The 23,430-nt window shown below is 42.1% G+C and overlaps 1 protein-coding gene across 1 annotated transcript in view; it reads left to right on the forward strand.

The window, feature by feature from the left end:
• FAAH2 (fatty acid amide hydrolase 2) overlaps positions 1 to 16,143 on the forward strand; it is a 123,803-nt gene extending 107,660 nt beyond the window's left edge. Inside the window, exon 10 of the mRNA XM_044305911.1 lies at positions 15,785 to 16,143. Within this exon, the coding sequence (XP_044161846.1) occupies positions 15,785 to 15,960 (176 nt within the window). The 3' untranslated portion in view covers positions 15,961 to 16,143. The remainder of the gene's footprint in view (positions 1 to 15,784) is intronic.
• Positions 16,144 to 23,430: the final 7,287 nt, after the last annotated feature.

Here is a 23,430-nt window from a genome sequence, read left to right on the forward strand (position 1 = left end):
GTTCCGTCGTCGGGGCTCTATGCCGGAAAAATCCTGATCAGGATTATCCCCATGCATTCTGAATGGAGAGAAATCCGTTCAGGATTCATCAGGATGTCTTCAGTTCAGGACCGGAACGTTTTTTGGCCGGAGAAAATACTGCAGCATGCTGCACTTTTTGCTCCGGCCAAAAATCCTGAAGACTTGCCGCAAGGCCGGATCCATTGAAAGGCATTAATCCAGATCCGGCCTTAAGCTAAATGTCGTTTCGGCGCATTACCGGATCCGACGTTTAGCTTTTTCTGAATGGTTACCATGGCTGCCAGGACGCTAAAGTCCTGTTTGCCATGGTAAAGTGTAGTGGGGAGCGGGGGAGCAGTATACTTACCGTCCATGCGGCTTCCGGACGCTCTAGAGTGACGTCAGGGCGCCCCACGCGCATGGATGACGTCATCCATGCGCATGGGGCGCTCTGACGTGATTCTGGAGCGCCCCGGGAGCCGCGCGGGCGATAAGTATACTGCTCCCCACTACTACTATGGCAACCAGGACTTTAATAGTGTCCTGGCTGCGATAGTAACACTGAACGCATTTTAAAGACTGATCCGTCTTCAAATGCTTTCAGTTCACTAGTGTTTTTCCGGATCCAGCGTGTAATAACGGCAAATGGAGTACATGACGGATCCGGACAATGCAAGTGTGAAAGAGCCCTAATACACTTTCCAGTGCTCAGTGTCTGTGTATAATAATGTATACTGTAACGCCTCCATAATAGATACATTTGTTTGCATAGGAAATACTTAATTGCCTTTGTACAGCAGTTTATTATGTTCAACATAATGAGAGGCACCTTGACCTCGTGTTTCACAATCTTGCAAATGTTCTTCTCACACATGTTAGCTGGTGGAATAAAAAAGAAAAGAAGAAACTTCATCTAGGGTGAGACCCTGGCCCCTTCCAGACGAGCGAGTTCCACGCATCGGACACGCAGCGTGAGTATGCAGACCTCCCAGCACTGACAGGGTTACATAGCATTATATTGATTTATGATGCTATGTAGTAAACCCTTACAGTTCTGGAAAGAATTGGATTACCCAGACATAATGCTATGTTATCCAATACATTCCAGAACTCTAAGGATTACGTAGCATCATAAATCAATATGCTATGTGACCCCCGACCCTCGTCAGTGCTGGAAGGTCAGGATGGGCGCTCTGGATGACACACGCTGCGAGTCCGATGCATGGAACGGAGCCTATCGCTTGGAAAACTATTTTTGCCAAAAGTAAGTTCTGAGTCTGATACAATCTGGACTCTATAGTGCTTTAAAAAATTGCATGCTCCAGTTTGTACTTGGTTAGGACATGCTCTAGTGAACTAGGCTCCAAAAAAGTAAGCTGTTGCCTGCGATTTTAAAAAACACACCAACGACTTGGCTAGGAGCAGGAATTGGTATAAAATAACCGTTACACACCCATTAAAATTTCTGCTGCTCCAGTGATGATTTCATCTTATATTGTTCACATATTTGCTGCAGGCAACAAGTGGCCTCAGCGGTGATCTAACTGCTGAGACCAATGACTGGCTGCAGTGGTCATGAGAACAATGTACATGACCATTGCTCCAGGAGTGGCAGGTACTGTAGCATTGGGAAATTTTAGCAATTTTGCAAAAAAAATAAAAAAATCTATTTTCAATTTCAGGATGATTTCAGGATCAATTTTTCTTGATTAATTTATTTTTTTAATTAAGTTTTTTTCAGTTTAATTGTAGTTTTTAGAGACACTATTTTTGTGTACATAAAACTTTTTGGTTAACTTTTTTTTATTTTTTTGCATGCAGTAATAGAAAACAAACTATTACACTATTGTTTTTTGCACTTTACATTTACATTGACCATGTGACATAATTAGGATGTTACATATGGATCAGTACCCTTATGGTAATGAATAATTTTTTACTCTTACTAGCAGACATGGTTTTATAGAGCAGTGGTATACAGTACCTTGTATACCACTATATTAAAGCCACTACAACTGGAGATGAGCGAATTTGAAATTCGTTCATGCTTCGTTTGGTGGTAAAAGCAGAATTGCGTTATAGTCCGGGGTAACGGAATCCATAACACAATTCTATGAAGGAATGCATAACGGAATACCTTTAGAGGCATTCCGTTCGTTATTCATTCTGTCATAGTAGAAGTCTATGGCCTGCATAATGGATCCGTTACATTTCCATTATGCAGGAGAGGACTGGATAATGATAATGGATTAAAAGATCCCAGGTTCTAGCCCCTAAGGGGGGAAATAGTTATTAAAGGGCTTCTGTCACCCCACTAAACCATATTTTTTATTTTTTTTTTGCTTACTTATAATCCCTACACTGCGATTTATGCCTACATAATCTAATTAATCATTTTGGTCTAGTAGATTTTGTTTAAAACATGCTTTTAAAATATGCAAATTACCTTGCTACCAGCAAGTAGGGCGGCTACTTGCTGGTAGCAGCCGCATCCTCCGATCCTAAAGATGCCCCCTCCGTATTGTGATTGACAGGGCCAGGGAACGGGATCGTTCTCTGCTGGCCCTGCCTGTTTGCATTCAAAATCTGGCGCCTGCGCCGCGGCCGTACCTGTCTTCAATCGGCGCAGGCGCACTGAGAGGCGGCCGCTCCATCCTCAATGCGCCTGCGCCGATGACGTCACATCTACACCAGGCGCATTGAGGATGGAGCGGCCACCTCTCAGTGCGCCTGCGCCGATTGAAGACAGGTACGGCCGCGGCGCAGGCGCCAGATTTTGAATGCAAACAGGCAGGGCCAGCAGAGAACGATCCCGTTCCCTGGCCCTGTCAATCACAATACGGAGGGGGCATCTTTAGGATCGGAGGATGCGGCTGCTACCAGCAAGTAGCCGCCCTACTTACTGGTAGCAAGGAAATTTGCATATTTTAAAAGCATGTTTTAAACAAAATCTACTGGACCAAAATGATTAATTAGATCATGTAGGCATAAATCGCAGTGTAGGTATTATAAGTAAGCAAAAAAAATAGAAAAGGTTTAGTGACAGAAGCCCTTTAAATAAAAAAGTGTAAAAAAATAAATATTAAGTATAAATCACCCCCTTTCTGAATTTTACATATAAAATAATATATACCGGTAAACAATAAAAAATTAACAGAAAAAATAAATAAAAACGGCGCCATTCACCATTTATTTAAATGCGGAATGCACGTGGCTTTTTTGGCATTTTATTTTTTGTCGCATGGTATCGAGTATCGCAATACTTTTTTACGGGATTGAAATCGAATAAAAATTTTGGTATCGCAACAATTGTAAACAGGACGGATCCATTTCGCAGCCCATAGACTTCTATTATGACGGAATTAATAACAGAATGTTTCTAAAGGCATTCCGTCATAGAATTGCGTTATGGTTCGTAGTAATGGAATCCATAAAGCAAATCTGCTTTTACCACCAAACGAAGCTTAAATTCCGCTCATCTCTAACTACAACAGTAACAGGCAGTCTATTAGACTGTGTCATTCAGTCAACCAAATCTGTTTTGTGGTCCGCAAATTGCATAACACGAGCACTGGCTGTGTGCGTTCTGCATTTTGCGGAACGGAATGAGCAGCCCTATGATACAAATGTAATAGGACTTGCTGGGCCGCGAAACATAAGTACGAATGTGGACAGCACGCGGTGTGCTGTCCACATCTTATGCAGACACAAATATACAGTCTTCTGAATGAACTCTTATAACCATAGAGTCATGGAAGGCCCATAGCAGCTTGTCGGCACCCCACAATTGTGTTCACTGGGGCTGCGCTAAGTTTTGAATGCAATGACAGGAATTACAAATAATATTATAGTGCCACTGACAGATATATCTATCTGTAGATACTTGTTTGACGGTGTTAATAAACAGCATGTGTAATGGGAGCAGATGCCCAATAGTGTTTACACCACACGTTAACCCCTTCTACTACAGAGATTTTTGCGTTTTCATTTTGCTCTCCCTGCCTTCTCAGAGCCTTTTTTTTTCCATTCACATGGAATGTGGGCTTGTTTTTTTTGCTGGACAAGTTGTACTTTTCCAACTCCACCATTTAAAGGGGTTGTCCAGGTTCAGATCTGAACCCTGACATGTCTCCATTTCCACCTAGGCAGCCCCCCTTACTTGAGCATCGTTCATGCTCCGATGCTCTCCTTTGCCCTTCGCTAAATTGCGCAGGACAAAGGCATTTTCTGGAGTTCCGGTGACGAACCGAGCTCTCCATAGGGCATAGTTTCCCTATCTGCTCCTGAGGAAGGGGGATATTGTATGGACCCCCGAAACGCGTTGAGCTTATTTTATTTCTAATAAAGAGAGATTTCATGAAGTTAAGGATCCGGCTGCTGTTTCCATCCCCACTGCAGATTTGGTCCGCTTACCTGGATCTCTACCATTCTACGAACAATCTCGGATCAGGGGGCAATCACCCCAGGTGTCTTGAGCTTATCCTGGAGGTGACCCCCCTTGTGAAGTGAGTAGAAAAGCTCCAGGCTCTTACTACTTGTTATTACGTATTTATCATATATATAGATTTTCCTTTGACCTCTATTTGAGATACTGCTTATGCTGGGAAGTGTCCAGATTTTGGGTCTTGGTACAATTGTAATTGTATTTAATTACAGTGAAGGTAATTCAACATTAATACCACTAAGAATCAACGATATCATACTATATCCGTCTGTCTTGTATGTTTATCTATTGGGATATTTTATCTATCCATCTACTATTTTATATCACTTATATATATACATCACAGATTAGAAGTGTGGCGCTCATCCCCTCCTTCCCGGTGTCGTTTCTACCACTTTACGGATTACAGATTTTTTCTCCTCTATTCTATTTTCTTTGACTTAGTGTTAAAACCTTGTTTACACTGATTATAGCTGCCTACCTCTTTTTAGTGACTTCTAGTGACTTTTTATTCCTGTCTTCGTATCATTACAGTCCTGTTGGCGCCCTTCTTTCCTCCTCTTCAGGGGCATTCAGTTGATCCCTAGATAGAGTTAGGATAACCTCGTTTTCTTTTTTCTTTTTCACATTCTTGTCTCCATAGGGCTGCCAGGCGGAGGATAGGGCAGCGCTAAAGCCCGCCCATCAGAGCTGGTGATGTCACCGAACACACTGCTGGGCGGAAGCCTCTGCTCAGCATTGTAAATAAAAGAGCCCTTGCCCAGCACAATCGAGGGGGATGATTGTGAATTTTTTTTTTTACACTTTTTTTTTTTTTTATAGTTTCCATAGGAAGCTATAACAAGCACTAAGATTGTTTTTAAAGACCTGCCCAGATCGGGAAGGGATTAATGTGGGCCAGCTCTGCCAGTGTGCTTGCTCAGAAATTCATTGGGTCGGGGAACATGGTAGGTGTTAGAGAAAGGCCAGAGTCCAGGTAGGACTGAACATAGGTGTTGAGGCGGGACATCTTATTTTGCTGATTTGTCTCAGCCTAGCATAGCACATGAAATAATTGCTCCATCATGTTGATGAGACTGTACTACTACTGTGGCTACTGCTGCTTGTGGTAGCAGTAGCAGCAAGGGGTGGACGACACTGCGGGGTGCAGCGAGGGTCCTCAGACACGCAGGCATCTGCTCACCAAAAGCTGTGGCAAGTGGCGTACACAGTGTTTCCTGGTAAAGTAATTTGGCCTTCCTTTCCGCTGGAGGAAAACATTCACACATTTTGCTTTGAATCAAAGATGGAAATGCATGGCTATACAGGAATCATCAGACTGCTTAATTTAGAAGATACCTGTGATGATTGGGCGTCATGGCCAGCGTCATTGTCAGCATCATCAACATCCTCCAGCTCCTCCTCCCATGGCAGTTCTACATCTTTGTCCTCCATGAGATTTTCTTCTTGTGGGTCCCTATGTAATATATTTATAGAGCAAGTTGTTATTGATGCAGCAATACCTAATATGTAAAAAAATAATAATTCAGTTTTACACAATAAAAGCCTTTTTAGAAAAAAAAATATTTTTGTGTGTCCATATTCTGAATGCCATATTTTTTTTGTTTGGGCGATAAATAATAATAATAACTAGAAAAGGTACAATTTCTGGGGAAATTGTGTGATGTGTTCTTGCCTCCACCAGTAGCTTACAACTGGAGTGGGCGGAGTAACTGGGTGGAGTGTAGACTCCGCCCACTTTTATAAATGTTGACCTTTGTCTCACACTGACCCACCCTGCCGAGTTTGGGTGCTGTGGCTTAAATTCTGTGAGAATGACAGCTGTTTAAAGGTTTCTTATTGAAGTCAAAAGGAAAAATCTGATTGGTTGTTTTTGGCCCCGCCCACTTTTCTGAATTTTAATCCTAATCCTAAATTGTCCAACTGTGCCAAGTTTGGGGATCCTGCCATTAACAGTGTAAGATCAGCGGCAGTTTTAAATTTCCCCATTGAAATAAATGGCTGAAATTTGATTGGCCGTTGTAGACTCCGCCCACTTTTTAATAAATTTTTGAATCCAGTCACCCAATGACCTACGGTGCCAAGTTTGGGTATTCTGGCTTAAATACTGTGAGAATGACAGCAATTTAAAGGTTTCTCATTAAAGTTAATAGGGAAAATCTGATTTGTTGTTGTTGGCTCCGCCCACTTTTAAATTTTTTGAATCCAAAGTAATCTATCACCTGATTTCAGCGATTTGAAGCCCCTGACATCAATCATGGCAGCATTTTTCAATTTTCTGAATTATTTTTTTTCCATATTGAAATCAATGAAAGAAATCTGATTGGTTGTTTTTGGCCCCGCCCACTTTTCAAAATTTTAATCCTAATCCTAAATTGTCCAACTGTACCAAGTTTGGGAAACCTGCCATTAACAGTCTAAGAGCAGCGGCAGTTTGAATTTTTCCCATTTAAACAAATGGCTGAAATTTGATTGGCCGTTGTAGACTCCGCCCACTTTTTCATTATTTTTTGAATCCAGTCACCCAATGACCTACGGTGCCTAGTTTGGGTATTCTGGCTTAAATACTGTGAGAGTGACAGCAATTTAAAAGTTTCTCATTGAAGTCAATAGGGAAAATCTGATTTGTTGTTGTTGGCTCCGCCCACTTTTTAAATTTTGGAATCCAAAGTAATCTATCACCTGATTTCAGCGATTTGAAGCCCCTGACATCAATCATGGCACCATTTTTCAATTTTCTGAATTTTTTTTTTTCCATATTGAAATCAATGAAAGAAATCTGATTGGTTGTTTTTGGCCCCGCCCACTTTTCAAAATGTTAATCCTAATCCTAAATTGTCCAACTGTACCAAGTTTGGGAAACCTGCCATTAACAGTCTAAGAGCAGCGGCAGTTTGAAGTTTTCCCATTTAAACAAATGGCTGAAATTTGATTGGCCGTTGTAGACTCCGCCCACTTTTTCATTATTTTTTGAATCCAGTCACCCAATGACCTACGGTGCCAAGTTTGGGTATTCTGGCTTAAATACTGTGAGAATGACAGCAATTTAAAGGTTTCTTATTGAAGTCAATAGGGAAAATCTGATTGGTTGTTTGTAGCTCCGCCCACTTTTTAATGTCCCCAAAATGTGACAGAAATTTTCAGGTTGACCCCATGACTGAGTGACCCAAGTTTGGTGAGTTTCACTCCGAAGCTGTATGAGTGACAAACATTTGCATTTTTCCAATAAAACTCTATGGGAGAAAAAAAGAGGTTTTCGGGGGCCCGCCCCAGGGGCCCGGAGGGTGGGATCGGTTAACAAAGCACAAGCAAGATACTCGGGTATGTGCCGACCAAGGGTGCAAAGTTCGGTATTTATACTCCTAAATCTGTGGGAGGAGTAGCAATTTGAACGTCTCATTGTAGTCAATGGGGAGAATTTGATTGGTTCTGTGTGGCCCCGCCCACATTTTCGGGTCTCCGAAATGTGCTAACAAATTGCGCGTTGACCCCATGACTAAGTGACCCAAGTTTGGTGACTTTAGTTTAAAATCTGTGCGACTGGGAGCGATTTGAAAATTGTCCCTGTCAAAGTCAATGGGAAAAACATGGATTTTGGGGGCCCTGTCCCAGGGGCCCGGAGGGTGGGATCGGGTAACAAAGCACAAGCAAGGTACTCGGGTGGGTGCCGACCAAGTCTGCAAAGTCTGGAATTTGTACTCCTAAAAATGTGGGAGGAGTAGCGATTTGAAGGTCTCATTAAAGTCAATGGGGAGATTTTGATTGGTTCTGTATGGCCCCGCCCACTTTTTGGGGTCCCCGAAATGTGCCCAAAATTTTCGGGTTGACTCCATGACTAAGTGACCCAAGTTTGGTGACTTTAGCGTCAAAGCCTGGCGAGTGGGAGCGATTTGAAAATTTACCCTGTCAAAGTCTATGGGAAAAAAGGGGGCTTCCGGGGCTCGCCACGGGGGCCCCGGGGGTGGGATCGCTCCACAAAGTAATAGCAATCCGATCGGGTACAATCTGCACGTTTTGGTAAATTTTTGTCTATGTAGTGTAAAAACTGTGGGAGGAGTTAGGGTGGCAAATTTGGCTATAATAATAATATATATGTGAGATAATAGTATGTGGTCTTGCTATGCAAGAACACATAATTATTAAAGTCTCATGTAGGGGCTCATTTTTTGCAACGCTTTTTTCACACAAAAAAAAAAAAAAAATTGTTTACAATAAATAGAGTGCTGGAAATTATAAAACCAGGCACAGACAAAATGCTCACCAAGGTCCAAAAATAAGGACAAATCTATGAAGTCAGGGACAATATGCAACCAAATGAAACAGAGTCACAAATAATGCAACATCCATAAATTAAATATAAGGCAATACCTGTAAGTAAAGTACCGTAAGTCCCAGCATTGTAAAAAGACTGCCCCACGCGTATCTCCGGGAATACCCAGCTTCCTCAGGGGTTACATAGACATGACGAACCTGTATGTCATGGTGGCTTAATGCAGTGCAGTCCATGGCGTACAGGTAGGTCATAGAGGCTGAAGGGGTTAATAACATGGTTATGAGTTGTGTTACTGCTTTATCTACCTGTTCTCTTGCAGCAATGTACGTGTTCAGTAACATGACTATGATGGCTTTTTGATTTTAGTATTATTATTGTGATAAGACATTTCAATTCTTTTCAACGAATAAAAGAGCTACTTGTGTCACACTGCAGTTTTTTTGCAGTGATGATAAATGTCTTTTGAACTAGGCGCAGTGACGCAGTGACGCCTTTACTAACATGATTATAATTTGCTTTACTGATGTGAAATGCTTTTGCTGCTTTACCTACTTGTTCTTTTGCAGCCATATACAATGTATTTAGTGACAACGATACAATAACTATGATAATGATGTTCTTATTCTTGTATTATTATTATTGGCGTAATACACCTTTTTTCAAAGACTAACACTCGTTAACTAAAATATTTGAGTCAAAATACAATTTTTTTGCAGTGCTGATAAACATCTTTGAACTAGACGGCATAATGCAGTAATGCCTTCAATAACACAGTTATAATTTGCTTTACTGATGTCAGATGCTTTTGCTGCTGTGTCTACCTGTTCTCTTGCAGCTATGTATAATGTGTTCAGTAAGCATGGCTATAATGCACAATTACTAATGGTAAATAGAAACTGGTTTTGTGAGGGGGAAAGGAGGCTATTCCCCAGTGCTTGCAGGAATAGAATTTGTATGGAAGTATAGAAAGAAACTTAAAAAAAGCCTGTTTTCGCAGGAATTTGTAATGCAGAACTAGTTGCCAGTAGCTAAGCTGACAGTAGCCTCTCAGCAAATACACCTGAGGCCTCTTGCACACGTTCTGTTTTTTGCGTTCCGTATACGGAACCATTCATTTCAATGGATCCGCAAAAATAAATGGAAGGTACTCCGATACGCCTTCCGTTTACGTATTTCAGTTCTGTTCAAAGATAGAACATGTCCTATTATTATCCGCATAACGGACAAGGATAGTACTGTTCTATCAGGGGCCAACTATTCCGTTCTGCAAAAAACGTAATGCACACAGACGTCATTCGTATTTTTTGCGGATCTGTTTTTTTGCAGACCGCAAAATACTGAAAAAGCCATACTGTTGTGTGTAAGAGGCATGATAGTGACTAGTTCTCACTGCCCCACTATTTATACCTGATTGCACCTTTTTAATATACATCTATTCTCCCCCCATAATCTTCTTATACTGTCCCTATTGCAATATATCCGTGGCTTATGTATGTGATTGCTGTTTGGCAGACAGAGCCACAGCACAACATTCTTCCAGGTCACAAGTACAACGCAGAATGGCATTCTGCCCAGGCATTTTCCTGCCTGCTGACTCCGTGATTGGCTGATTCATCCTGTCTGTCATCCTCTGAGCCAATTAGGCAAGCCCCCCTCCATTTCCTCCCAGTGTCACATGACCATCTTTCTATTTCCTCCCTTGTGGAAGAATGACAAATAACACCCGTCATTCACCTTGGAGGAATGACAGATAACACTTATATACACAGGATTCACCATTCACAATAGGTGATATCACATCTCCTTAGCTCCCTTGTAACCTCTGCACAGCATTCCTAGAAAACTCTCCCATATATGTCCGCTCCTGTCAATTGTGTCTATTGCCCATGATGGCTTCTCAAAGCATATCTCTAAATATTTTTAAGAACAGCTCAAGCAAGATGGCAGCTCCCATAACTATGTGTAGGAAGCAAAATTAAATATCTACAATTTAACTAGTAGAAAAAGAAATCAGTGACACATTCACTTTAACTGGGTGAGAAGTCTTTATTCAGTTTATTTGTTTATTAATTTATTTACCTTTTTTTTTTTTTCTTTCCGCTTTATAAGATGGCCTTTTTAGAAAGCAAATAATATTCTTACTAAAAAGTGTCTGCCTCTTATCAACGGCAGTCGGGGAGGTCAGCATGTCCAGATCCCCTGCCTGCTTTTTTAAAGGGGTTCTCCAGGAATTAACCCCTTAAGGACCCTGCCATATTTCACCTTAAGGACCAGGCCATTTTTGTCAAATCTGACGTCACTTTATGTGGGGATAACTTTAAAACAATTTTACTTTTCCAGGTCATTCTGAGATTTTTTTTTTTCTTCACATATTGTACTTTATGACAGTGGTAAAATTGAGTCCCACATTTTTTATTTATAAAAAAAAGGCCAAATTTACTAAAAATTTGGAAAAATTAGCAAATTTCCAAATTTCTATTTCTATACTTTTATAATAGACAATAATACCTCCCAAAAAGTTATTACTTTACATTTCCCATATGTCTACTACATGTTTGGATCATTCTGTGAATGCCATTTTATTTTTTGGGGACGTTAGAAGGCTTAGAAGCAAATCTTTGACATTTCCAAAACCCACTGTTTCAGGACCAGTTCAGGTCCGAAGTCACTTTGTGAGGCTTACATTATAGAAACCACCTAAAAATGACCCCATTTTAGAAACGACACCCCTCAAGGTATACAAAACTGATTTTACAAACTTTGTTAACCCTTTAGGTGTTCCACAAGAAATAATGGAAAATGGAGATAAAATTTCAGAATTTCATTTTTTTGGCAGATTTTCCATTTTAATAAATTTTTTCCACTAACAAAGCAAGAGTTAACAGCCAAACAAAACTCAATATTTATGAACCTGATTCTGTAGTTTACAGAAACTCCCCATATGTGGTCGTAAACTGCTGTACGGGCACACAGCATTGCACAGAAGGAAAGAAACGCCATATGGTTTTTGGAAGGCAGATTTTGCTGGACAGGTTTTTTGACACCATGTCCCATTTGAAGCTCCCCTGATGCACCCCTAGAGTAGAAACTCCAAAAAAGTTACCCCATTTTATAAACTACGGGATAAGGTGCCAGTTTAGTTGGTGCTATTTTAGGGTACTTTATATTACACTTTTTGTGAGGCAAGGTAACAAACAATAGCGGTTTTGGCACCGTTTTTTTTTTTTTATTATTTACAACATTCATCTGACTAGTTAGATCATGTGGTAATTTTATAGAGCAGGCTGTTACGGATGTGACAATACCAAATATGACAACTTTTTGGGGTAGTTTGTTTCGGTTAAAAGCATTTTAAAAAATTTTTTTTTTTTTTAGTGTCTCCACATTCTGAAAGCCGTAGTTTATTTTTTGGGCGACTGTCTTTTGTAAGGGCTAATATTTTTGGGGATGAGATGACTGTTTGATTGGTACTATTATAGGGTGCATATGACTTTTTGGTTGCTTGCTATTACACTTTTTGTGATGTAAGGTGACAAAAAATGGCTTTTTTGACCCTTTTTTTATTTTTATTTTTTACAGTATTTACCTTAGGGATTGAGATCATGTGACATTTTTATAGAGCAGGTTCTTACGGATGCGGTGATACCTAATATGTCTACTTATTTTTATTTATGTAAGTTTTACACAATAATATAATTTTTGAAACAAAAAATAATAATTCGTGTTAGAGCCACAGTTTTTCCAGTTTTTCTACGATTGTCTTAGGTAGGGTATCATTTTTGCAGGATGCGATGATGATTTGATTGCCACTATTTTGGGGTTCATATGACTTTTTGATCACTTGCTATTACACTTAATGTGTACACTTACCTTAATGTAAGGTGACGGTCAATAACCTAATACATATTCTTTTTTTATTTACTTAAGTTTTACACATTTTTTAAACCAAAAAAATGATGTTTTAGTCTCCATATTCTGAGCCATAGTTTTTTTTATTTTTTGGGAGATTGTATTAGGTAGCGGCTCATTTTTTGCAGGATGAGGTGACTGTTTGGTACTATTTTGGGGTGCATATAATTTTTTGATCGCTTGGTGTTGCACTTTTAGTGATGGAAGGTGACAATTTTTTTTTTATTTAGCACAGTTTTTATTTTATTTTTCGACTGTGTTCACCTGAGGGGTTAGGTCATGTGATAGTTTTATTGAGCCTTTCGCTACGTACGCGTAGATACCTAATATGTCCACTTTTCTTTTTTTCCTTATTTTTTTTTTATTCCCTTTATTTTGGCAAAAGGAAATAATTTTTTGTTCACTTTATTTTTTGTCCCACTCTGGGACTTTTGGGGGTCTGATCCCCTTTACAATGCATGACAATACTTCTCTATTGTCATACATTGGCTGTAAGTGTATTACACGCTGTAATACACTTACAGCCTTCCAGGGGGCTGGATCTCACAGGCTCTCCCGGAAGGCAGCCACGATGCCTAAGGAAGGCATTGTGCTGACTTACATGCCATGGGGTCCCCGTCACAGCAGTGCGGGGACCTGATGGCTGTTTTCTCCCTGCACGGACATCGCACGTGCAGCGGTCAGCGCTGACTGCAGCTGTGCAGGGGTTACTGTGCCGGCATCAGTGATTTAACCGATGCCGGCGCATGCAGAAGCGGTCCGGCTATCGGTGACTGCTGGACCCCTGTCGCTAATCGGGCGGGCGCAGCTCCTGCACCCGCCCGATCCCCATGACGTACATGTACTTCTCTGGTCCTTAAGTCACGGCCAGAGATGACGTACATGTGCTTAATGGGTCCTTAAGGGGTTAAAAAAAAATGAAAATACTTAAATACTTTATAATAAATATATTCACAAATACCTTTCATTAGTTATAATGGCTTGTTTTGTCTGGGGAGCAATCATTAGGAGAAATAAAATGGGCGCTGTCCTATCAGTACACTCAAAACCTGTCCTAATCACACAGCTGGACAAGTTACTTGACAACACTGAGGAAAATAGCTGCCTCATCCTCCTCTCTGCTCTGCTTGTCAGGAATCATGATCCTAAATACAGGTGAGTCTCTGTGGGAATGGAGAAGATGAGGAGAGATGAGAGGAGGGTGAGGTGTGGATAATGAGCAGCAGCTCTTGTATGCAGCCTCCATTATCACAGCAACACATAACCACGGTCTGTCCTGTCCGTCCTCTCTGTACTTCATGTCTCCTCATGAGCTAAATTCCACAGAGATTCAGTTCTTATCATCCTATGATCATATTTGGAAAACCCCTTTATTGATCGAGCGCTTTGCCTAATCAGTGCGAGAGCTGTGCATCTGCACACACCTCTTACTCCCTGCCAACATCAATCTGTTTGATCAGCGACAACAGGAGAGCACATGGGGAGGAAGGTACTACAGCTGTACTGAAAGGAAATTAAAACTCCAAGTACAGCCTAAGGGCCTTTTGATGTCATCAATGGGAGGAGCCAGAGCAGGAAACCTTACAGCCGACACGAAGATGTGAGTTTTTATTAAAGGGGTTCTACAGTTTGTTTTAACTGATGATCTATCCTCTGGATAGATCATCAGCATCTGATCGGCGGGAGTCAGACACCCGGGACCCCCGCCAATCATCTTTTAATGGGTTCTGCAGTTTGTTTAAACTGATGATCTATCCTCTGGATAGATCATCAGCATCTGGTCGGCAGGGGTACGACACCCGGGACCCCGGCCGATCATCTGTTTGAGAAGGCAGTGGCGCTCCAGTAGCGCCGTGGCCTTCTCACTGTTTACTGCTGGCCCAGTGACGTCATGACTAGTATCGCCTGGGCGGGGCTAAGCTCTATTCAAGTGAACGGAGCTTAGCCGTGCCGCTGCCTTCTCAAACAGATGATCGGCCGGGGTCCTGGGTGTCGGACCCCCGCCATTCAGATGCTGATGATCTATCCAGAGGAAACAAACTGCAGAACCCCTTTAAAGATAAGTGTGCATGTGTGTAGCAGAGCTGAGTATGTGTATAGTAGAGCAGTGTGTAGCAGGGTCGTATGTCTATAGCAGAGCTCTATGTGTATAGTATAGCTGTGTGTGTACCAGAACTTTGTGTGTGTCACAGACAAATACTTAAAAATCATCTAGCATAACAGGAAGCATGGCAGGACACTACAGAGCAATGACAGGAGACATGTTTACTTGGATAGGTACATTTCATGAGGTGACCACATGCACCATTGCTGGTTATTTCAATGGTCAGCAGATGACACACTAAGGCCTCATGCACACAAACTTTTTTATTTTTTTCAGTTTACGTTCAGTTTTTTGCATTCCGTATACGAACCGTATACGGAACCATTCATTTTAATGGGTACGCAAATAAAACTGAATGTACTCCGTATGCATTATGTTTCTGTATTTCCGTTTTTCCGTTCCGTTCAATGATAGAACATGTCCTATTATTGTCGGACAAGGATAGTACTGTTCTATTAGGGTCCAGATGTTCCGTTCCGCAGAAAAACGGAATGCACACGGATGTCATCTGTATTTTTTGCAGATCTGTTTTTTGCGGACCGCAAAACACTGAAAAGGCCATACAGTTGTGTGCAATAGACCTAAGGGTAATGGGAGCTGACTAAAACTAACCCCTTCCCCTCCACACTATACCCTAAAGTTACTGACCTTGACACTTCCACTTCAGTAAGACACCAGTAAACCACATTCCTAGAATATATTATTTCTAATGCTCAGTTGTCTAAACCTGTCTAAATGTTGTATAAAGCAAAAATACAGTATTTCACTCACCTATATTCCACAGCGCCTCACAATCATTTTCAATCTCCACATCTAAATTCCCTATCAGTATGTCTTTGGAATTTGGGGGGAAACCCTCACAAACATGGGTGAAACATAGGATAGCTAACTTACATTTGGTGGCATCAGAAGCTCAGCTTTCTTTTCTTTTTAGAAAGAGCTAATTTGCATGAAAATTATGTTCTTTTGTTCTGAAAAACAAACTATTACTATTTAAAGCATACTGTACTAATAACTGAACATGTTTTTTTTTGTTTTTGTTTTTCCTTTTCAGGGATATTTAATGTGTTAGGACTTCCAGTTACTCAGTGCCCACTGGGGCTCAGTGAAGCTGGCCTGCCCTTAGGCATACAGATAATTTCATCTCCGCACAATGACCATCTAACATTGGCACTTGCTCAGCATCTAGAAAAATCACTAGTTGGTTGGACACCACCAGGAAGTATCTGACACGTGGATATAATTGTCTATAATTTTTGTCTGCATTGTTTTAAAAATTTTAAGGGGGGGGGATGATAGTATTGTGTAATGTTATGTTTTATAATAGTATTTACTTTTATAACCAATGTTGAAAAACAATATAATTGACATCTAAAGATTCATGTAAGAAACTCAAATAAAACATGAACTGTTCTATATATTCCTTTTTTACCAGCTTTTCAAAAACTGTGAAGCTTACAAACAAAAAAACTGGTATTATGCAGATGTATCATATTCATTCACACTACAGAGATTCACATGCATGATCACCATTCAGGCAGGACTGTTAACAGAGAAAGGAGGAACCATAGAAAAAGGGCAATAATGAGAATGCATTTGCTCTGCCTCTCCACTCAACTCTATGGAACTGATAGAGATATCTGAATTCAAGCACTATCTTTGGCAGTCCGATAGAGTTGAGTGGAGCAACAACATGCATGCGTGACTGCCATTCTATTCAAAAGGAGGAACCCACTCCAATGCCGGATTACAGAGAACATCTAGTACAAGGACGATGGAACATTTTGTAGGATACCTGAACTGTAAATTTCAAGCATCTTGCTAAGGTGCTCTTAGAAGTCTTCTTTCCTTTGTTCTTTCCACCAAACTGAATATATGCAGTTATATATAATAATTTTTCCTGTTGGTTTCTGGAATTAGCGCAACATGGTAGAAGCACAATTTCCTGATTATGATAAAAAGTGAGTAGCGACTTTAAGGTGGATTTACACGCGTATATAATTGGTCAGATTATCAGGAACAAATGTTCCTGCAAAGGCTCATTCCTGACAATCTGCTCATGTAAAGGTTCAGCAGATCACCCAATGAATGAGGGAAACGATAGCAATAACAATCCCTCGTTCTCATACTGTGGAGGTGATCGTTGCACATAAATGCAGCGCTTCACCCCACACAGAACAAGTAGCGCACTGTTGGGAAACAACACTTCCATCCCGACAATCTGCTGCTCATCTGTGACCTTTAGAGTGAAAGGCAAGATCCAGTTTTAAGATACTCCTGTCACCTAAGAAAGAAAGTTAAAGATACCTTTTATTCTTCCTGAGGGCAAATGGGATCAGGAGAAATATCGGGCCAGCAGCAGCTAAAGTTTTTGTCCTAAGGCTGATATAAAGCGTCCACTGCGAACAGATTGTCCCTGAGCATGAGAGAAGAACTTTACTTTTTTGCATTTTTCCTTGTAGCAATGTCCACCTGAGGGAAGCCATGTTTCCTTGAAATTCTCTGTATAGACCACATTTTTCCAGTTTCTGTTGGCTTAACGAATCTGCCATATTTTTCTCTGACTCCCTTAAGATGCACTGCCATGACTGACACAACAAATTTCTGTCCAACAGTATATTTCTGAATCCTAGTGAAGGAAGGACACCAGTGCGATGTCATGGAGAATTCTCAGGTGACACTTTTGCAGAATAGTTTGAAGCTGTCTTGAAGTCTCTAACACTGCCCTTAATTTTCTGTAGTTTGAGGAATAAACCCCCTGAAAATACTGAATCTGAGCTCCCCAGCTCTGAAGAGTTCAATTGCTGGTGATCAGAATGTAAGGAGTGAAGCCTCCAATGAGTATCATCTAGTGAGGCTTTTATTATCTTTGAAATTATGATTTTGAGTTCAATGAGCTCTGGTCCCAGGAAGTCAGGATAAACTGCTGAAGAGGACAGGAGTTAAACTGGCTCCAATGGACAGTTTGGATGCTTAAGATTGCGCATGACCTCCTTTAGGTTAGGGCTACACAGTAACTGGTCATGGCCAGAATCAGAGTAGTGATATATTTTTTTTTTAGGTTTTACTACTTTTGTGCAATAAAACCTTTTTTTTATTTTAAAGGAGGGGTAAAAAAAATCATTTTGATTTGCCGCTTCCCAAGACCCATATTTTTTTTATTTTTCTTTCTATGGAGTTTTGTGAGGGCTTGATTTTGGTGGGATGACTTGTAGTTTTCATTTGTATCATTTTGGAGTAAATTATGCTTTTTGATCACTTGTTATTAAGATTTTTCTGTGGCAACTAAGTAATTTATTTATTGTTTCACGGTGTTCACTGTAGGGGATAATTTACATGATATTTATGTAGTGGTGGTCGTTAGGGACGCAGTGATGCCAAACATACAGGGGAGATTTTTTTTTTTTTTGCTGTATTTTTTTATTTAATAATTTTTTTTTTTTACAGCTTAATAGTCCTGCAAGGAGACTATAACAGACATTTTTATTGCTTTTAAAGTATAACTGTCATATTTTTTGGGGGGAGTATTGGATTGTGGGGATTAATATCTCCTTGGTGGCCCTATTTCAACTTTTCACTGTGTATTCAATTACCCCTTAATTCCACAGTTTTGTTCCCTGTACTGCCTACTTTTACCTCTGATTAAAATAAGGTTGCTAGGCATGGTCCATCTATGTGTCGAAGGACGGAGGACGCAGAAGCACGCAGCGTGCAGGGTCACATTACTGACAGCCAGGGACTGTAAGTAAATGATTAAAGCCAGGTTATCCCCAGCAGCTGATAACAGTGCCTGGGCTGTGTGCACTTCTCCCTCTCCCTGTGCTTGGCAGACACTCCATCACTCAGCAGAGCTGGAGAAGTAGAGTTGAACCAGCGCAGACCAGGGAAGGGAGATCTGCCATCTGCTCAGTGTATAAATGACAGCAACATGTGGTAAGAGGACCCCTTTGTGCTGCAGGAGATTAACCCTTTAGGGGGGAGGGCTCTGGTTACTGACACTTTTGGGGGGCTATTGTTACTGGCTAGTGAGGGCAGGCAGGATTAGCCTAAGGGTGAGCAGCCATCTTAACTGAATAGTGAAATTGCAGTTTTATGCTGACTGGTTGCTAAGGGCTGAATCTTATTAAATATGGGGTAAGTCAGTCTAATAGTAACTGATTCTGGAATGTCATGTTATTAGTAACTACATATATAAAAATTGAAATTAGGGTCTAAGTGTGACAGTTATCCTTTAAATACAATTCACTATCCCTGTAGTGCATTGCATTTTAATGTCAGTGCTATACTGATTTACCAGCGGTCTGCGCCAGAGAGGCACAGCCTCCTGGAAACTACTGAAGGCTGGCTGTCACGAGGGTATCGAGAACCACGCCTGACTCCGTTATACCCGGGGTCAGGAAGTCGCAGCGGTTGGCTGCACGCTCTATTTAAGATAGGGCTGTTTTCCTTATGGTAGCTTTCTGGGTTTGCTTTGCAAACCCTTTTGGCTCACTCAGGGATCCGTAGCTCCTTCTCCTCAGCTGTTCCTTGTCCAGCACTCCCAAACCTCCTTAAATTCCCCTCTCACACTTCTCTGGTTGCCAGAGATAGAGCTTCCTGCCTGGACATCTATCCTGACCCACTGGAGCTGTGTTGCTGCGTTCTCTGACTGTTGATTCAGAACGCTACCCTCCGGATCCCTGTTGGACCTTTGTGGACAGTTGTTGTCGTCCACCTGGGTGTTTGTGTTTGTCTGTGTTTGTCTGTCCTCTCCCTGGTGTTTCCCTCTTAGTGCAGTGGTGAGGACTAGCGATCCCACCGGCCCGTTCACTATCTAGGGCTCAGTTCAGGGAAAGCCAGGGTTTAGGCACGTGATCGCCGCACGGGTGAGGAACCCGTCTAGGGACGTCAGGGCAGTCAGGTGCCAGCCGCAAGGTGAGTTAGGGGTCACCACCTTTCCCTCTCCCTTATGCAGGGCTTTCCCTGTTTTCCTCCCTGTGCGTGACGCCGGTCATTACATTATCTCTGGCCCTTATTTTGTGTAGGTAAAAAAAAAATATATATTTATATTATTATTATTTTTTTACCTACTTAGAATCCAGTATGGATCAAATTGCTGCTCTGTCCAAACAATTTCATGGCCTGTCTTTGGAGGTGGTAGGATTGAAGGCGTCGGTCCTCCAGCAACAGCAGCAATTACAACTGACCGCAAGCCCGTGGTTGCTACTGGTAACCAGGTTGTTGCGGAACCCAAGGTCCCTCTCCCTGACAGATTTTCTGGGTTGAAGGGACAAGTTTTTGGCATTCCGTGAGGCCTGTAAGTTATATTTTAAACTGCGCCCTCACTCCTCTGGTAATGAAGATCAGCGGGTGGGGGTTATTTCCCTGCTGCAGGGGGACCCGCAGTCCTGGGCGTTCTCTTTACCTACTGATTCCCAGGCTCTTCGGTCAGTGGATGAGTTTTTCGGGGCCTTGGGTCTCATATATGACGACCCTGACCGAGTAGCACTGGCTGAATCAAGATTACGGAGACTCTTACAAGGAGAACGGCCGGTAGAGGAGTATTGCTCTGAATTCCGTAGGTGGGCTACGGATACCCAATGGAACGACCCGGCTCTCAGGAGTCAGTTCTGCTCTGGGTTATCCGAAAGGGTTAAGGATGCGCTTGCATTATATGAGACCCCCTTTTCCCTTGATGCGGTTATGTCCCTTTCTATCTGTATAGAGAGACGCCTTAGGGACAGGTTGAAAGAACCGGAGAAATTGGTAACTCCTCTCAAGCAGCAGTTAGTCTGTACGGACTTAGACGAGCCTATGCAGCTAGGAGGAACTACTCGTCAGGTCCGTCCTCCTGAGGCTCGCCGTAGGCGTGGGGTTTGTTTTTTTTGTGGGGAGAGGGGTCATTTCATTAATGTCTGTCCTTCTTTCCTCAGAAACAAAAGACCGTCGGAAAAACTACTAACCCCAGGCTGTGTGGAGGATGTCAGCTGGGGGTATACGTCTCCTCCATACGTACATCGCAATTTGTGTTGCCAGCGGTTATTGTTTTTGGTGATAAGACGGAGACTATTTCTTTCTTTTTAGACAGTGGAGCAGGGGTAAATTTGATAGATGCCCATTTTGCCCGCACTTTGGGTTTGTCTCTCTGTACGTTACAGAGACCCATTCCCATATTTGCTATTGATTCTGCTCCCCTGTCTCAGAGAAACCTCACCCACATTGTTCATAATATACACCTTCGGGTAGGGGACCACCATAACGAGATGCTTTCAGGTTATGTTCTGGAGGGGCTTCCCACTCCGGTGGTGCTGGGTCTTCCCTGGTTGGTAGCGCACAATCCAGTAGTGGATTGGCAGGACAGGGAGATATTGGAGTGGAGTGAGCAGTGCAGAGAAAATTGCTTAAATAGCAATTGCTTAGTTGCCTCCATAACTACCCTACCTACATTTATTTCGGATTTTGAGGATGTTTTTTCTGAAAAGGGTTGTCAGAAGTTACCACCTCATCGTCTTTATGATTGCCCGGTTAACCTTATTCCCGGCGCAAAATTACCCAAGACCAGGTTATATAATCTTTCGGGTCCAGAGAGACAAGCCATGAAAGATTATATCTCCGAGAGCTTGGCTAAGGGACACATCAGGCCCTCTTCTTCACCCGTGGCCGCAGGGTTTTTCTTCGTTAAAAAGAAAGATGGGGGCCTGCGTCCTTGCTTAGATTTTCGCGAATTAAATCGGATAACCATCCGAGACCCATACCCTCTTCCTCTCATTCCTGACCTGTTTAATCAGATTGCGGGTGCTAGGTGGTTCTCCAAACTTGATCTTAGGGGGGCCTACAATCTGATTCGTATTAAGGAGGGGGATGAGTGGAAGACAGCGTTTAACACCCCTGAGGGGCATTATGAAAATCTAGTTATGCCTTTCGGTCTGACCAATGCTCCTGCCGTCTTTCAACATTTCGTTAATGACATTTTTAGTCATCTAATCGGCAGGTTTGTGGTAATATACCTAGATGATATTTTAATTTATTCGTCTGATCTGAGAACACATGAGGAGCATGTCAGACAAGTACTGCAGGTCCTACGGACGAATGAATTATATGCTAAGATTGAAAAATGTGTCTTCGCCGTTCAGGAAATACAATTCCTGAGTTATTTTTTATCTGCTTCAGGTTTCCGTATGGATCCTAGGAAGGTCCAGGCAATTTTAGATTGGGATCTTCCTGAGAACCTCAAAGCACTACAACGGTTCTTGGGCTTCGCGAATTTCTATAGGAAATTCATAAAAAATTATTCACTTATTGTAAAACCGCTTACTGACATGACTAGGAAGGGGACTGATTTTTCTAAATGGTCTGACGCCGCTAAAGTTGCTTTTTCCTCTCTAAAAGAGAGGTTTACCTCAGCACCTGTACTAGTCCAACCTGATGTCTCTCAGCCTTTTATTGTTGAAGTCGATGCGTCAGAGGTGGGAGTGGTGGCGGTGCTGTCTCAGGGTCCGTCTCCTGGCAAATGGCGTCCTTGTGCTTTCTTTTCGAAAAAACTATCTGCAGCAGAAAAGAACTACGATATTGGCAATAGGGAACTATTAGCTATTAAACTTGCGTTTGAGGAGTGGCGCCACTTCTTAGAGGGGGAAGTCCACCCCGTCACTGTGATTACGGACCACAAAAATCTACTGTACCTCGAATCAGCTAAGCGTCTCACCCCTAGACAGGCTAGGTGGTCGCTATTTTTTACCAGGTTTAACTTTGTTATTACCTATCGTCCTGGGGCAAAGAACACCAAGGCTGATGCACTATCTCGTTGTTTCCCTGGAGGGGGTAATGTGAGTGATCCGGTGCCCATTCTACAAAGAGGAGTGGTTGTCTCTGCGGTACACTCTGTTTTGGAGGGGAAGGTGTTAGAGGCCCAGGGGGACGCCCCGGTCTCTTGCCCCTCAGAGAAATTGTTTGTACCGTTGAACCTACGTTTCGAATTATTAAAGGAACATCATAATTCGGCACTTGCTGGGCACCCGGGTAGTAAAGCAACCTTGGAGCTATTGTCTCGTCGTTTTTGGTGGCCAAGGTTGCGTCAGGATTAGAGATGAGCGAACCTCTGTTTTAAGTTCGGCGTCTAAAGTTCGGGTTTGGATTAGCGGAGAATCCCGATCTGGAACCGGATATGGATTCCGACTTCCGTTGTGGTCCGTGGTAGCGGAATCAATAATGGCCGATTATTGATTCCGCTACCACGGACCACAACGGAAGTCGGAATCCATATCCGGTTCCAGATCGGGATTCTCCGCTAATCCAAACCCGAACTTTAGACGCCGAACTTAAAACAGAGGTTCGCTCATCTCTAGTCAGGATGTATTGGATTTTGTGTCTTCTTGTTCTACCTGTGCGCGCGCAAAAGTTTCACATACACGTCCTGCAGGGTCTCTATTACCACTCGTCATTCCCAATAGACCGTGGACACATCTGTCAATGGATTTTATCACTGACTTACCTTTGTCTGCGGGTAAAACAGTGATTTTGGTAGTAGTGGACAGGTTTAGCAAAATGGTACACTTCATTGCGTTACCCGCACTACCTAATGCTAAAACTCTTGCTCAGGTATTCGTCAGTGAAATTGTGAAGCTTCACGGGGTCCCCTCCGATGTTGTTTCGGATCAGGGTACCCAGTTTATTTCTAAATTTTGGAAAGCTTTTTGTTCCCGTTTGGGGGTACACTTGTCC

This window comes from Bufo gargarizans, chromosome 9 (assembly GCF_014858855.1).
Source record: "Bufo gargarizans isolate SCDJY-AF-19 chromosome 9, ASM1485885v1, whole genome shotgun sequence".
NCBI classification, from domain to species: Eukaryota; Metazoa; Chordata; class Amphibia; order Anura; family Bufonidae; genus Bufo; species Bufo gargarizans.